Source organism: Pituophis catenifer, unplaced genomic scaffold, assembly GCF_029215685.1.
Source record: "Pituophis catenifer annectens isolate HBS135680 unplaced genomic scaffold, rPitCat1.0.hap2 SCAF_1, whole genome shotgun sequence".
Lineage (NCBI taxonomy): Eukaryota > Metazoa > Chordata > Lepidosauria > Squamata > Colubridae > Pituophis > Pituophis catenifer.
Window position 1 is genome coordinate 178,336,791 of NW_027256881.1, and position 17,540 is coordinate 178,354,330.

The window sequence follows — 17,540 nt, forward strand, 5'->3', positions numbered from 1 at the left end:
GTGACTTAAAAAATCCAACTTCCATTTAACTAACCTTTTAACTAAAGAAATGATGTTAAAGTTTTGGCTTTTTGGCCAAGAAAGACATGATATAGCAAAGTTTCTTGGCACACAACAAAATTAACTAAGTCTGTGATGAACATTACATTATTACATTATTCAATCTAGCCAACTCAATAATATGCCATTTTTATGGACAAGTAAGACATGTGCAATACTTAGCAATCATGAAGAAAATGATAAATGGAACCAAAACATTGGTAGGTGATATCAAAAACCCTGAAAGATAAAAGTACCTGGTCTTCTACATAAACATGCAATTCCTATAGTTCCCTTAGCATGATATGCATATATTTTTCCTGAAGATATAATTGTGATAGAAGAGACAATCTCCAGTATAGCATCTGAGGCCTGCAGGTACATAACCACCACTGCTTAAATCTGAAACACTTAATACAGCTTGGTAACTCTAAATATTTATCAACTAAATAGTTATCTTTTAGCATTCTGAATAAGCTACAGAGGAAAATGACATTAAACTTTATTAACAGTAAAGTGCCTTCTTACGTCAAATCAAATTTAATTGCCTGAGAGTCTGATGAAGGAGGTTGTTGTTCTTGCAAGATATGGAAGACAAATTTGTTCAGTACTTCTCTTTAATTTGAAGAATGAAATGAAATAAGAAGTACATGAACACAAAATGGTATCTTTAATATCTGAAAAAAACAATAACAATATATCTAATGTTTTTGTATATTCATCTGGAGAACAGAACAGACATCACTGCACTTTTGAGGGGTTCTTTCAGAGGCTGGGAACATTTCTCCTCTGTTTGCAAAGACATGTTTACTTCTTCCCATGGCAGTACAGGCCATTCAGAAATAAAACTCAAGAATTCATGAAGTGGTGCTGAATGGCTAACATTTAAGGGAGGTACCAAAGGAAAAAAAAAACACAATCAACTTAAAAATTGTGTCAAATGAAATAACTAAAAGCATTCAGCAAATCCATATTCTGGGAAAGCAGATATTTCATAACATCTCTAGAATGCTGAGGGGTCTTCAAAACCAAAAGCAGAAGATGCCAGCATTAACATAGGCAAATATTTTCTGCCATGTAATCTATAGTCACTTCTGAGCTTCTCTGTCCCTTTTATTAACTGTAAGAGTTTGGAAGGATCTTCTTTCCTACCTTTTCTCAGATAAGGAAGTAAAAAAAATGTATCACAAGACAGCAATGACAAATCATTTCCATAACACTCCCAAGAAAGCTGCATGGATGCAGTCAATACTGTGAATACTGAGCTCCACATTCTCTATTCCCCCCCTCCGTATCCCTCATTACCATTGTGGCAACACTGAAGCCTGCAAGATGGCCTCAGTTAGGCCAGCTTCGGAGTTGACAGACATATCTACTTTTCATTAAACAATATTTAGTTCATGTGGTTTATAACGCTATGATACTTAAGCACTTTAAAGATAACAAGTCTGAATTAGAACTGGTCATCCTAAAAGCAAACCAACCCAAATCAGTAAGATTTCATTCAAACTTGACTCAATCAGGTCTCACTGCTTTCAGTGTGCTTGCTCCAAAATCAATAGTTTATTTGTTATAACATCTCTCTAGCCTTTTTTTTTGGTTTGAGGAAAAATAGGTCATAAGTGCCAACAAAATAATTAACAAGTACATATTGAAAAATATATTCTCCTTTTCCAATATGCAGTTTAACTGATGTATTAGCAAAATTAGCATATATAGTGTTCGTTTATAGTAAATGTCGTTCAATGGATATAGAGCTTGAGTTCTACTCAACCTCACTGAGGGGCCTTAGGCCAAATAAATCAAGCTCAAATTAATATAAGATCAGGAAGTGATATAAAAAAGACTTTTTACCTTAACATAGCACCCAAACTTTTCTTTTTTGTTTTTCTTTCAGGATTGTCATTCTCCTCTTTTTTGTCCTTTTCATTGATTTTTGATTTGTTTTTGAGATTAGGCTTTTTATTTTTTTCTTTCGTTTTCAATTTTTCTTTGGTCTTCTTATGTTTTTTTGTCTTCCCTTCCATATCTTCTAATTCAGAATTCATGTGAAAGGCTTTTGCAAAGTTCTGATATTCTGGACCAGAAAGGGAACTCTTATCTGACAGACCATCTGCAGAAGAAGAAAAGTAATCAGCAAGTACAGACAATAATCTTATAAACTACATACAGTAGAGGTAAGTCCTCAACTTACAACAGTTCATTTAGTTCATTCCGACCTCCGGGTGTTTCGCTGCGCTCTGAAGACCCTGTTGTTCCGCCAGGCAGGGCTATTAACATAACGTTTTAAATTGGGGTATTTTAAATTTCTGGGATTTTAATTGGAGCCTAATTATTTAATGATTTTAAATTTTAAATTGTTGTTGTGTTTTTTGTGTTTTTAAATAGGCTGTACACCGCCCTGAGTCCTTCGGGAGAAGGGCGGTATAGAAATAAAATTATTATTATTATTATTATTATTATTTAGTGACCGCTGAATGTTACAACAGCACTTAAAAAAGTGATTTATGACTGTTTTTCACACATTGCAGCCTCCCTATGGTCACATGATCAAAATTCAGGCATTTAGCAACTGACTCATATTTATGATGGTTACAGTGTCCTACCCTGGGGTCTTGTCATCATCTTCTGCAACCTTCTGACAAGCGAAGTCAATGGGGAAACCAGATTCACTTAACAACCATGTTACTAACTTAACAACTGCAGTGATTCACTTAACAACTGTGGCAGGAAAAGTCATAAAATGGGCCAAAATTCACTTTACAACTGTTTCATTTAGCAAATGAAATTTTGGGCTCAATTTGTCATCGTAAATCGAGGATTACCAGTATATATTTTCTGATTAATGTGTTTAATCAAAACAATTTTTTATAAATTGCACACAAAAAACATTTCCTTTTTTTTTATTGAAAAAGTTTTCAATTACAAATTTTCCCCCCTTTCCCCCCCTCCTCCCTAACCCCCCCCCACCCCCCCTGTGACTTCTTCAAAAAAAAACCCGATACATAACAGATTTTATAATATTTTACCATCCCCCTACTCCCTCCTCCAAATACTGACCCTTACTTCTAATGATATTATTAATATTATTACTTCCCCCTCTTACCATGCACTTCAGAATAACATTCTATTATAATAACTTCTGATTTAACACAGTAATATTATTATAACTTCCAATTTAGCAATAATCTGCCCTTTTTTTTCCTCCTCCCCCATACTTATATCTATATATTAATATAACATTTCAAAACAACCTTCCACTTTAAAACTATATAATAAATCCTACTTTAACATTTAATCTTTTGTGTATATTAATATGACATTTCAAAGCAGCCTTCCCCATGAATTCTAGTTTTACATTTGTTCTGCTCTATCCATTTCCTCCACTCCCATAAATATATCTCTTAAGCATCCTTTTTCTTAATCTATACAATCAATACACTAGCCTATCTCCACCCACTTTCCTACAAAATTACCATACACAACGATTATTAATATCTTTGTTCTTCTGCCCATCCTACTAGAGAATATTCCCTTATATAGACAAAATCAATGACTTTAAATTTATAATCCATATAATATCTTCTTTGATGTCTTTCCACTGGATTGCTGACTCCATCATCCGTATTAGGGTAACATAACATCCCAGTTGCAACAGAATATTCAAAATCCTCAATTATCATCTGCCCCCATCAATAATGAATATCTTCGTATATATATAAAAAAAAAGAAAACAACCACCCGAGTGACTTTATAATTGTATTCCATATAATATCTGTAATAGTGGCTTTCTTCAGGATTATTAATTCCCATCGTCATAATGGGATAACAACCAGATCTTCTGCATGCCCCAACATAACTCTCTTGCCTTATAGCTCAGCATAGATATAATACGTTGATCAATGAAAAGAAAACCAAAAATAGATAATTCCAATCGAACAGTTTAAGGCCCTTTTCACATCCCAAAATTATGGCACTGCAGAGATCCGTCACTCTCCTCAGGATGATATTAACCACTACTTCACCTCAACCATCTCCTCAAATATTCAATCATGTATTTTTTAAAAATAACTGGCTTCGCTGTTGCTTAGTTTAGAAATTTTTATTTTTGTGAGACCTGTTTCTTTTTTTCCTTTCTTTTTGTGGGTTTGATCTCCATCCTTTCCTTTCTGCAGGTTTTGTATCAACTGATCGGTTTTCATTCTGATTTATAACTTGATCTTGTTGGTTTTGCTTTTGTGACTCATATTTCTTTTCTGTAAGTTGTGTATCAATTAGTTGATTTCCATGGTTGTCTATGACTTGATGAATCATCACGTTAGAATCCAATGCCACTTCTCTCTTATTCATAAATAATCCAGCTGAGGTGTCTGAAGAATCCAAAGGCAATTCATCTACAAAGGCCTCTGTCTCTCGATGTTTTTCCTTTATTTCTAACTCCTTCTGCTTTTCTTGTGTTGTGCATAAAGATGTTAAGTTCATTTTTAAAAATTTTTGATAAAATTCTTCCGCTTTTTCAACAGTATTTAATTGATATCTTTCTCCTTGATATCTCAATATTATACCAACTGGAGCATTCCATCTGAATAAGATATTTCTTTTCTTAAGCTCAGCCACCAGAAAACCAAATTTCTTTCTTTCCGATAACATCTTAGGCGGTAATTCTTTATATATCCAAATCTTTCTTCCAAACAGTTGCAAAGTAGACTTAAAAGATTTCTGCACAATATTATTTCTTATTTCTTTATCTGTAAAGTAAATCACCATATCTCTAGGCAATTGCCTTTGCTTTGCAATCCAGGAGTTTATTCTATAGACTCTATCGATCCTACAAAATACCTCCTCAGGTTGAACCTTTAAAATCCCAGCCAGAACTTCAGAAGATATTTTCCTTAAGTCATCTCTGTTATTTTCCTGTAATCCTCTCAATCTAATCGCGTATTCAGTAAAATTATATTGCATCATTAAAACTTCCTTTTCAATCCGTTGTTGTATATTTTCTACATTACAAATCTTTGGATCAACTTCCATTTTTGGTTTTTCTTCTAAACTATTATCTTGAATGTTTATCAAATCATTTTCAATTTTTTCTATTTTATTTTCCAAATTGTCCTCAATTTCCTCCATTTTAGACTCTAATAGATTAATATTTGTATCCAACCTGGTGATAAATTCTGAGAAACCATTGGCCATTTTTATAATCTTTCGATGCAAAATATCAAACTTTAATTGCACCAATTCTTTAGTTTCCTGCTTAAATTTCTCAAAGTTCTGATTCATAATCTCATCCCTTCTCACAATCTCCTCCAGAAGAAATTCAATTATATTAAAATCAGTTTTCTGAGACTGTAAGTTAAGAACTTGTTCATATAGTTTGTGGATGGGGGAATCCCCCCCCCTGCTTGTTTGTCCGGCTTTGTAAGCCTAAACGCCATATTTCCACACAGGCAAACTTTTAAAAAGAAAAGAAAAAAAAAGCAAAGCTTCTTTCCAAACGCGATCAATATCAAATCAAGTCTCCAGGAAGGAGAAAACACAAAACACAAAAGTGGAGCTTTTTCTTCAATTGTACCTAGGAGTATTTATTCCGCTACTTTGTGGCTTAATAAGAAACGGAAGGACTTTCCCTTTTCAGCTTCCCTGCTCAAATTTCGGCAGTCGCCATTTTAAAAATTCTTTTTTACTTTGTACAATATCCTTTGCAAAATAAGTATAAATACTTTCAGTTTAGGGTCACAGATCCAGGTCCAAATCTCATCCTCTTTACTTAATCTGTTAGTTATCTTGAAAAGCTTGTTTTCGTAGCCTTGCTCTGCAAAAAAGCAGAGGTCTCCCAACGCCCGGAGAAAACGGCGAGTGATATAGGGAGCCTCATCCGCTCGCCCCCAAGAGTAAAAAAAAGCTCTGGGGGCTACGCGGAAAGCTCTACCTACACTCACCTGCTCTATCTCACATTTCCTCCTGGAAATGGAGTTTTTCGAGCCGCCTTTCCGTTGTAAAGGTGGCTCTTTACAGGCGAAGGGGCTGGCGGTCCCAAGGGACCGTCTGGTGGCTACGAGAAGCAAACCGGAAGTGAAAAAACATTTCCAATGATCCTGTTATAACTGCAAAGGTTGCATTACAATGGATGTTCATCTAATTCTTTGTATTAAAGAGACCATAAAGTACGTATAGCTAAATCTAACTGTATACCATTGTTCATATTATTGACCACTTATTGTATTTGGTCATATATATCCTGCTTGATACAAAGTTTATCAACCCTTTACATTCAAACAGAAATATATACACACTATTGAAATCTAGATTCAGATAGTACCTAGTAAGCTCACACACAGAAAAAAGATACAACATTAGATAATGCATCAACATGGAAAGAAGGCTGGTCTTTGGTCATTATATTGGAATGAGAGAGCTGTCCAAAGAATTGGACACAGATATATGCATGCATGTACACATATATCAAGATGGAAAACTGTCTGCTAATTGATCAGTTCAATATATGGTTTCCAGCCATGTTCACAGAGATTAAGGTCAATACAAGAATCCCAATATAGTTCCCTACATAATCTGCAGTATAATATGTATGGTTCCATATGAGACTATGGTTGATATATATGCAAAATTGCATTAAACTCTTCTTTGAAATCAGTTTTTTATAGATGAATTTTAATAGGACAACATAGATTTATTGAAAAAGAATGTTTTCTTTAATAAAGTCTTGTGGTACCTACCTCCTGCCATGTCTTCAGGTCCATCATAGGATTTATCAATGGCAGCTCTGAAACTCTCGTTACATCCCCTACCACGGACCATGTGAGGTCTAGGTCTGTAGAATGGGAGCTCATTCTTTTTTACTTCAGCAACAGCTGTCTGGAGACTTTCTAGGGAACTTGACTTTTTTAATCCCAGGGTGGGACCAATATCCTTACTAGGAGATTCTAAAGGAACGGAATAATAAAAAAAGATTCAATAATAGAAAAAGCTGTAACAAAGCTGCTTTTTTTCCAAGTTTTAAAGTAGAACGGCAATTAGTACCCATTATATTATATACTAGATCTTGAACTTACATAACTAGAAGTCACCTCTTATTCATAATTATGCAGAACTATGCATGACTATGAAGCCTAGTAAATTAGATGTTAATTTCATAGGCACAGAAAACAAACTACAAAAGCTGGGCGCATATTTAACTCAAAAATAGTACTATTGTAAAACTTGAGGGAATCAAAACAGCAGGATCTAAAATTCCCCCAAGATCCTAATTTAATTTCACAACTGACATAGGCTTTGCTAAAACAAATGAATCCTAGTTTCATAAAGAAAGTAACCCTCCTTCAATAACCACATAAATCCTAAATACAGTATGTCTACCAAGTTTACTGGGATATATCTATATATTTTTTTCACTGAGAATTTTCTTTTAAAGGGCTAAAAAGACTATTAATTTATTTCCAGGAATGTTTATGAAAATGTCTCAAGTATTTTAACCCTCAACTTTTTGGCACAGAATGCATTTGGAAAACCTAGTCATTTGCATAGGCAACCTCCTTCACTGGTACATTTGAAGGCTAAAGAGATTGTCTTGTGGAGACATGGAAAACAGCATAGGGTTTTTTGCAGAATAAATGAAAAGTGAATTAGAGGACTTGCCAGAAAAGGTGTTGCACAAAAAGCTGCCCACAGAGAAGCTAAAGAGTAGAACTACACAGCAGAAGCCACAGGGAGAAAAAACCCAAAAAACAAAAGATGCCCTTAAAACACAACTAGGCGTATTATTGTTAGCTGAACAAATCTCTCTAAGCGAGATTGCTAAAGGATTTCTGTATGCTATGTACTTAGATTTTGTGTTTTCATAAATCATCTCAATGGGCAGGGGAAGAAGATAATTGGCCTGGATTGTTTACAAATCTTTCCCAATTCTTTCTAATAATTAGGGTCAACAAAAGCTGCCTGAAGTATAAAAAGGGAGAGTCACTCTATCAGGTTTGGTTCTCCCAGATCAATAGCACTGCCTTTCCCAGACCATTTTTGATAGGCAGCCATATTGTACAGCTTGCTTAACCTTCAGGGACCTGCTGACACTGCATTATATCTGTAGTTCCTGCTTAAAATGGTTAAGAAGAACAATGTGCAAGAAAAGGGAAGGAAAAAGAAAAAAAATGAACATTATGAAGGAATATCATCCTTCTGGAAGACAGATTAGTCACCTATTTGTGTGGAAATTGGTCAAAATAGGGGGTTTTTTTCCAGAAATGAATTGAGGAATAATGAGTGATGCTATCTGATGATTTATTGCTGCAGGAGTTATTTATTGCTATATTATGGGTTTTGTTTTTTACATTTGACCATGGATGATTAAATTTTATGTTTTTTTCCATATAATTTACTGTGGCTATTTTAATTCTTTAAATACAGCCCACAAATAAACTAATAAACAACACTATGAAAGAGACTAAAGGAAGAAAAGAAGCAAAGACTTAGAACTGGGGATGCAGTCATAAACATCCATGGGTTGGGGAAGGGTGCCAAGCGATGAAACTTGGGTCACAATATTACAATGTAAAGTTCAAGTACATAAGAATATAGCTTTTGTCCTAATGGCATCATCACTGCTAGTTTTTGCCTATGGATGCAGTGAACAATGGGCCAGTAAATGTGCTGAAAAAAGATATCATAGTCCAGAAGCAGAAAAATAACATTAAGATGCAGAAAGAAAAGGGGCAGGATGATGTGCAAAGAGACTTAGAGCATTTTGAAATGGTTGAGATACGCAACACAACAGGGAAGGTTGCAGGGTGCAGAACTAACAAATGATAATTACCACACCCGAAGTTTCAAAGGCTTTAGTGATGCAAAATAAAGAGAAAGATCATGGTGGGATATAGAGAGAAATGTGTGCAAGGAAAAAATGAGCATGCATAGGGGGATAAAAGATGTGCTGGAAAGAGTTTTCAGTTTTGTTTTCATATGTATTAGCTGTGAATTGAAAGAATGGTGGCAATGCTGAATATTTTTCCAGAGTAGTATTTTGCTTTTAATGCAGATCTTACTGATTACTATGCTTTACTCTGAACATTATGACAAAGCATTAAAACACCCCGCCCCCAGAAAATGGTTCCTCTCTCTTCTCAGTCCAGTTTTCTTTTACTGCATGAACTGCATAACCCAAGCAAAGCCAGAAAAGGAACTCATTCAAATAAATGGGTGAATAATGGATGTTTCTAAATGGAAATTTATTAAGGCTTTTCAACGCATGCAACGCATGCAAGAAGATAAAGAGCTCAGTTAGTGATAGATGGCAAGTAAAGAATATAAACAGTATGTTATGATTTTTGATGGAGAAAGACCAACAAGATACTTGGATTAATCCAGTTGCTCTAAAATAAAAAATAAACAGACAAAATAGTATGCTGGTTGCTGCTTAATAAAGAATTTTGGAGCCTTGAGAGAATGATAGCTATTTAAATGTAATACTAAATCTGGTGAAATTTGCATGTTTGGAACTAAATACACAATGCAATAATGAGTAAATTAATTCAAGTAATTAATGAAACCAGGAGAGAGGAAGAAAAAGAAAGGAAAAGGAAAGCAAGTATTGCCATCCATAGTAAAGATCACAGACACAAAGCAACTTAACTCTGCTGTCCTCTGGGACTTTGAGGGCTTGTACACAAAAAAGAAAGAGAGAAAATGAGAGAAACCAGTTTAAAGGGAACCTGGTTGCTAGGTCACAAAGTGCAAGCTTCCTTTGTTCATTAATTGCCATTGTGGAGACTACCATTATTGCCAAATTAGCAACTGCTGAAATGGACTGTGAGCACTGCCCTGTGTGCAAGGTGAAGGTACTTAAAATTAATCAAGGCATGAGCCTCAGTGAGAGGTACAGTGGTGCCCATTTGAGGCTGAAAGGGAACAACAAAAAATAAAAGGAAAATTAGTGAAGAAGGCACAGCTAAAATAAAAGGTTTTCTGATCAGTAGAGGAAAAAGGAAAGTTGCTTTCTAGTGAGAAAACAACTTTGATTGCTAGCTTTCAACAAGAAAACCACTACCTGGCTCTAAATATAGGAATCTCCTGTAGTGCTTAATCCATACTAGGTCTCGGTTTTGGGCTTGAATTCACAATTTTTTCTCCCCTTTCTTTTAAATTTTTAAACTGAAATTTTAATTTGTTTTAAATTATTGGGATTTTTAATTGTCTTGGGCTAAATTATTTAATTTGGTTTTAAATTGTTTCTAACTTTTGTATTTCTGTATTTTATTCTGTGCCTGTTCACCGCCCTGAGTCCTTCGGGAGTAGGGTGGTATACAAATTTAATAAAACAAACAAACATAAAACAAACAATTTAGGTTCATTTTTAGGAAACACATTTCAGAGAAACATGGATGATAAAGAGATGACCCCTAAGTAATAGCTTATATGCACATGCATAAAATATATATGAACCACGTAGCATAAAATTATTCAATCCAAGTAGGAAAAGTGGGTGGCAAAAAGAAAGCACAACTGCATTCTCCCACTTTGTGAGTCCTACTATTGGAAAGCAAGTCTTCTTTGACTATATTTTTACCACTGCAAGCTCAAAAAATGGACTTGAAGCTAGGTTAGAATCTTCTCCTTCCCCAACCTGCCCCACTGCAATAAGAGCCACAATGAAATAGTCTAGTCTTTAAGATCCTCCAAGCAGCTTGTCATTCTCCGCTATGCGAAGAAAGCTGAGATGTCTTCTGAAAGTCTGGACTGGAAGGAATGCACAGTAATCAGGTCATGCTATTTTACCCCAGTTCAAAGCCTAAATTGATGGGAGGGGGGGAACAGATTTGGTATGGGTGGACTTCATTTTCAAACAGTCTGGGATACCAGTTTTGATTTGGTTTTATTTGTTTGGGAGTACAAGGAAGAATACATATGTTCACTTCTCCTATTTTAAACAATCAGCATCAGCACCCTGTGAAGATAGGATAGGCAGAGAGATGGACCAGCCCCGAAATCACCCATTGCTGAAAGTGGATTACATTAATATATAGCGCCTTTACCATTATACTACACTGCTCCCTATGTTGCAATGTTTGGGCTTTGGTGTGTGAAGATTAAACCTTTGCATGGAATGTCCTGGTCCAGGAAGGCATTACCTCATTATCTTCTTCCCCCACTTAAATGTCTGTAACGTGTGTATTCACCATGACATTCTTCCTAAGCCTTGTAAGAAAACAAAACAAAGCAAGAACTGCATGCTTAGTTTGTCTTCGCCTTTAAATGGATTTGATCAAACTGATCAACTATTGTGGTGCTTTTGGAATAGATTAAATTAACAGCAATTTTGACTCTTGTTTCATATACCAGTAGAGTTAAGTTGATAAAACTTGAGAGGAAAGTACAAAGACATATGGCATAAGGGTTGATATAGATGGATGCCATATGTGTTACAATGACACTTGGGAGGATTAATTTCCATTAAATGGATATACAATTTTTGTCTTTGAAAATATAACTGAAGGATAATGTCATTCTTGATGCAATCATTAGGGCAGATGGCTGCGATCAAGTATCTTGAATTCTAGTATCAATTCTTTTTGACACTTTCTTGGATTTTACAGCTGGATAAAAAACCCAGGTGAATACAATCATTATAGCAATAGTTCTTAGACTTGTATACTGCCCCATAGTGCTTTATAGCACTCTCTGGGAGGTTTACAATGTCAGCATATTATATAAAAATCTTATTCCAGATATTCTACCCTTAGAAAATGATCTACTTATGTCCATAAATGTGGCTATGTCATCTTACATATTATACTTAGCAACATACAGCTAATGAATCAGTCATGAATTTCCTACCTTTTATAAACACTTGTGAGACTCTTTGAATGTGAAATACAATATGGATATGAAAAAAAGTAATTGCAAATATTTGTTGTTCAGCTTGATCAAAAAAGACAAATTAAATACTTCCTTCTTTTTAACCTCCCATATAGCAGCCTCCCAGGTATTTTTTGAAAAGTAGGAAGAAAAAAGGGGAAAAACCATGACAGCATTTATTTAACGAGTAAACTCAGTTAAACACTTCATTAGTTCTTGCTAATGCATCTAAAATTAGAGAACACGTTGAACAGGCTTATGTTCCGTTTATGGCCTAAGAGCATTTTATAGGGATCCTGTCAAAATATGGAGTGAAGTGGCAAAGATTAACAACACACTGTACTTGCTTGAATAAATGTGAAGTTTGCCTCTCTCACCTCCTTGAATCATACTATTTAAAACCACCTAACATCATATTCAAAATTCCTACTGAGAACACACACTCTCTCCTAGAATAATGCAGAATATTTAGTTGCCTTTTTGCTTTGATAATATCATTTCATTTGAAAAGCCTACAATAATAGATTATTTTAAAAATCAGATAAAAAGAAAATTACATTTTTATATTACACTTAAATACATTGATTATTTATTAATAAAATTTAGCATAGAATCCAGGTCATGGAAAATAATTGGTCACTCTATTCTGCCCTGTCAGACCACATTTGGAATAATGTGTCCATGTCTGGGCACTACAACTCCAAAAGGACAGTGACAATTGGGGGAAATTAAAGCAAGACATGGAATATCAAAGATGAAGAAGCATAGAGAAACCAGGTGTGCTCTTGATCATGATTTTGTAATTTGAGGCAGTAGGTCAAGCTGGCTGTGGGTTCTAATCAACAATTAAGATCACAGAGCAGAACTTGTTAACTTGCGGTTAGCACTTATTAGGTGCTAATCACAAAGCTACAGAAAAAAAAGCTGGTCAGGAAGAGTTAGCATGTTAGATACTGAAGAAGTTAAACAATATTTGATTTTAAAGACTATGCCTGCCTGACAGAGGACAAAAAAGAAGACATGCCTTCCTTTCCCCAGCAGTGTGGTAACTCTACCTACGGAGCCTGACTTCTGGTTGTTCACATATACACTTCTGAGCACACATAATGTATACACATATGCATACAATGACTTTTCGGATCAATCTCATTCTGTCGATATTAAGAAACTACACACTATAATTTATAATGGATGATATAAGATTATAGACCTTAACATAACCATCAATAGTAACTAAGATGAAGCAAGAAAATTATACTAATTCAACGTATGCAATACCATTGTAGTGTGAGAATAATTTCCATTAGATTACTTTCGTACAGGACACCGGTATTATGGGTCTGAGCCAGGGGTGAAATGCTCCCAGTTTGGACCCGATCGCCCGATCCGGTAGCGATGTCGGTGGGTGGTTCGGAGAACCAGTAGCAAAAATCCCTGCCCCCTCCCCCTGCCCAGCTGAGCCGCAAGATCATCAGAGGCTTTTTTTTTTTACTTTTAAAAGCATTTTTTCTACAACTTCTTCCGCTGAAAAAATGCTTTTAAAAGTAAAATAAAAGTCTCTGATGATCGCGCAGCTCAGCTGGGATCGTCAGAGAGACTTTTAAAGCATTTTTTTCTGCAACCTCTTCAGTGGAAGAGGTGGTTAAAGAAATGCTTTGAAAAGGCTCTGTCGATCAGGCAACACAGCTGGGAAGAGGTTGCAGAAAAAAATGCTTTAAAAGTCTTTCTGACGATCCCAGCTGTGTTGCCTGACCGCAGAGCCTTTTCAAAGCATTTTTTAAACCACCTCTTCCACTGAAGAGGTTGCAGGAAAAAATGCTTTATAAGTTGCTCTGATGATTAGGCAACTCAGCTGGGATCATCAGAGAGACTTTTAAAGCATTTTTTTCTGCAACCTCTTCAGTGGAAGAGGTGATTTTAAAAAATGCTTTGAAAAGGCCCTGACGATCCCAGCTGTGTTGCCTGATCGGCAGAGCCTTTTCAAAGCATTTTTTTGCATTTGCAGAAAAAATGCTTTGAAAAGATTTTTTTAAAAAAAGTTGGCCACGCCCACCCACTCACATTACCGCCACCACCACCAAGCCATGCCCACAGAACCAGTAGTAACAAATTTTACATTTCACTCCTGCTATGAGCCCGTACAGCACAGGGGTCAAACTCACGACAACACGTTGCCATCACGTGACATAACGTGACATTTTCCTCCTTCATGGAACTGGGGTGGGCGTGGCCTGTGTGTTATGCATCTGGCCCGCGGGCTGCCAATTTGATACCTCTGCCATACAAAATGGTAAAAATTGACTGTCATGATCAGTTTCTCTAATTTTTCCCCTTTTCATTCAAGGCCATTATTATCCACAGCTCAGGATACGTGGGATGGTTCCTCGAAATTTGTTATTAATATTTGCTATATTTTTATTTATAACTGTTTACGCAGTATGTAAACCATATGCAAGGCAGTGTTGGTATAATGAAAAAGGAAAATAAATAATGGTAATAAATAACTATAGAAATACATGACTTGAATACCATCACTTCAATACAGAATAAAAGTTCAAATATGTAATACAAAACCAGACAATGAAAACTATATCCACAAAATTTTTGTCCTGTATTGGTCTACAGTTCTATACACATTTAAATTTTAAAAGTATAAAAACAATAGTCCAAGGAAAAAAACCATAAACATACTTAAATTTTCAATAAAGAATATCAAAATACAATAGATCCTTTAGGATAAGCTGCACTTTCATTAACTGATTTAGCATTGTTTAATTTTTTATAGGATTGCCAGTACAAAACTGTTGTTTCACAATGTGTTTTTGTTATAAAAGTGCTAGAAATGTAATGATTATATTAGTTTTAAATTTTGTACACACACACAAATGCATATGCATGCATAGAACTAATGTTCATAGATGGAAGCCCTCTTCACCTCATATATATCAGGTTGGAAATCAAAACAATCAATAGAACCGATACAAACCAGAAGTATTGCCTGAGAAAGCCCAGTGAGTCTTTCCAAAAAATCCTGGTATGTTCTGATAGAAAAATGTAAATATAGACACATCCATACAGACGTTGTTTCAGAAATGTTAGATTCTTACTGTAACTGCATATATATATATGTATGCATACATATATATATATGTAACTAAATATATGTATTTATGGACCTATATAAATATATGTATTTGCATAAAGTAGGATTAGCTTTCTTCTTCAGCCCTCTCTCCAACTTGCCCCAGACAGTTAGGTACAATTTGGAGCAGAAAGACCCTAAGCTGAGGTCCACCAATGCAATAATAAACTGTTTTTATTGGTGGCGTACATGATTCTTACAGAGCACAAGGTAATTAGTGAAATAAATGCACAGTAATGTTAACATTTATCCCCTCTCTCTACTCTTATTCTAAAACAGGAGATAGACTACAGAGATAAAGAAAGAGCAAATTGGCCTTCCTGACTGGTATGATTTTCTGTCTGAGAGAAAAAAGGAAATGCAAATCGCCACCTAGAGTCCCTCTGTATGGGAGATGGGCAATTCCAAAATATGGAAAACAAATAAGTAAATAAACAAACTCCCAATCTTGGTCCCTTGTTTGATAAGTAAGACCAAACCCTATTGTCTTTCAGCTCAGTATCCCCGCATTCAACTAATTTTGATATGTCCAAATAAATATCTCTAAAAAAGGAAGTGGCTTCCAAATGAAAGGGACAGGGAGTAAAATTTGAATAAACAGGAATATATCATTGGCAGCTAAAGTTCAAGGTAGTGAATGCTTGAGCAATTAAGCAAAACTTTTAAACTAGCAAGTATTAGAACTACTGACACTTTAATTTATCATACAGACTAATTTCCTTGTATACTTCAGTTAAAAGAAGATGCTTCTGGGAACCAACACAGAGAAATGAATTTGTGTAAAACAGGTTACTTAAATACCCCAATATCAGAAGGATACAACAAGTTTAGAACCATTTCAGAAGAAACAAGTATTGGATAAATTGCCTGCAATATATTTCCCTCAGAAAAATGATAATTCTTCCTCATAAAATATAGTCAGTTGGCAAAACTAAACAGAACATGGGTGGTGATGCATATTTATGGACAAGTCTACCTCAGTCAGGTGTACAGAAGGCCTTTTAATTTAAAATATTAATTGGATGTTAGCACACCGCAAAGCAAAGCAGCCATCCTTAAAAAAAATTCTGCATATTACCAGTAAAGGCACCCCAGGCACATACGCCCCAAATGTCTTATTAGAAGATACCATGATGGGTGACTAAATTCTAGGCTTTGTGTGCAAAAAACAAAACAAAAACAACAACACAGGTAAAATCAGGTAATGTAGAACATTCGGGGAGTTTAGAGGGAATGAAGAGAATAAGTACAGCCTTCTGCTAAATGGCTATTCACATCCACCGTGGCAACTGTTTTGAGCAGAGGGAAGGGGGTCCATAACACATATTCAACATTCCAAATGTGTTCCAGGCTCAAAAAGATTAGGAAGATTGCACAACTGACCCAATAAAGCATGTATGTGCCTACAGATGGGCCAGAATTTAAATACTATTGAAAAAATAAATACTGTTCTTGTCACATAAAATCAAAATCCATTCCTGCTTATGTGGATAATCTAAATCTTCCTCCACTCATGATTGTTCTTTTATAATTGGATAGCATTTGTTTTGTATGTGTGTGCATGAATATATGATATTTTATGTATATATAAACATTTTAATTCCTCAGAGATGGCTTAGGAATTCTTGTGATGATGTTCTAGAACAGTGATGCCGGAACTGGCATGCAGAGCCATCTCTCTGGGCATGCCAGCCATCCCACATTGCTCTTCCGGGTTCTGGTGCGCACATACGTGCCAGCCAGCTGTTCTTCGTGTGCGCAGGAGCGCCAGAAATCAGAAGAGCAGCTCCCTGATGCGCATGCGCGCCGGCCAGCTGTTCTTCGTGCCAAATACCAGAAGACCAGGTGATCGGCGTGCATGTGCATGCCGGAAACCGGAAGCTCAGCTTCCTGGTGCACGTATGCACACCAGGGAGCTGCTCTTCCGGTTTCCAGTGCTCCCATGCGGGCGTGCTGGGGAGCTGCTCTGCTGGTTTCTGGCACTCCAATGCGCGCCCACGCATACTCCCGTTTCAGCACTCGGTGTTGAAAAGGTTCACCAACACTGTTCTAGAACTAAAGGAAAGAGAATCCTCGCAGATCTGTAAATAGAAATTGGGAGGAACATTTGTTCTATGGTGTGTTTTCTCAATTTGTAGAACTATTGGCAAAATGTCATATGAAAAATATACCTATTTGAAGTGATTTTCTGAATACTACTGTATATAAATATTGCAATTGAATACTGAAGCGCATTTACATTTTAGAGTCTATACTTAATTTTGTTCTGTTTTCATGCAATGAATCCAATGACTTGAATGAAGGATTTCAGAAGATGCTTATCATATCTGCAGATGAGGGGTGGCTAATTGATTGTTAACAATCTAGACAGACTTGAGCTGAGATGACTATGATCATGTAATTGAACTTGGAGAAATTGAGTAGGCAAAATATAAGACACAAGTATTGGATAGAGAAGACTGGTTCAGCATTAGTACATGTGAAATGATCTCAATGT

At 35.7% G+C, this 17,540-nt stretch overlaps 1 protein-coding gene across 1 annotated transcript in view; it reads right to left on the reverse strand.

The window, feature by feature from the left end:
- Window positions 1-17,540, reverse strand: part of PARD3B (par-3 family cell polarity regulator beta) — a 582,830-nt gene that overhangs the window by 252,094 nt on the left and 313,196 nt on the right. Inside the window, exons 17-18 of the mRNA XM_070933224.1 lie at window positions 6,774-6,980; window positions 1,894-2,152 (exon numbers count right to left, since the gene is read on the reverse strand). Of these exons, the coding sequence (XP_070789325.1) occupies window positions 1,894-2,152; window positions 6,774-6,980 (466 nt within the window). The remainder of the gene's footprint in view (window positions 1-1,893; window positions 2,153-6,773; window positions 6,981-17,540) is intronic.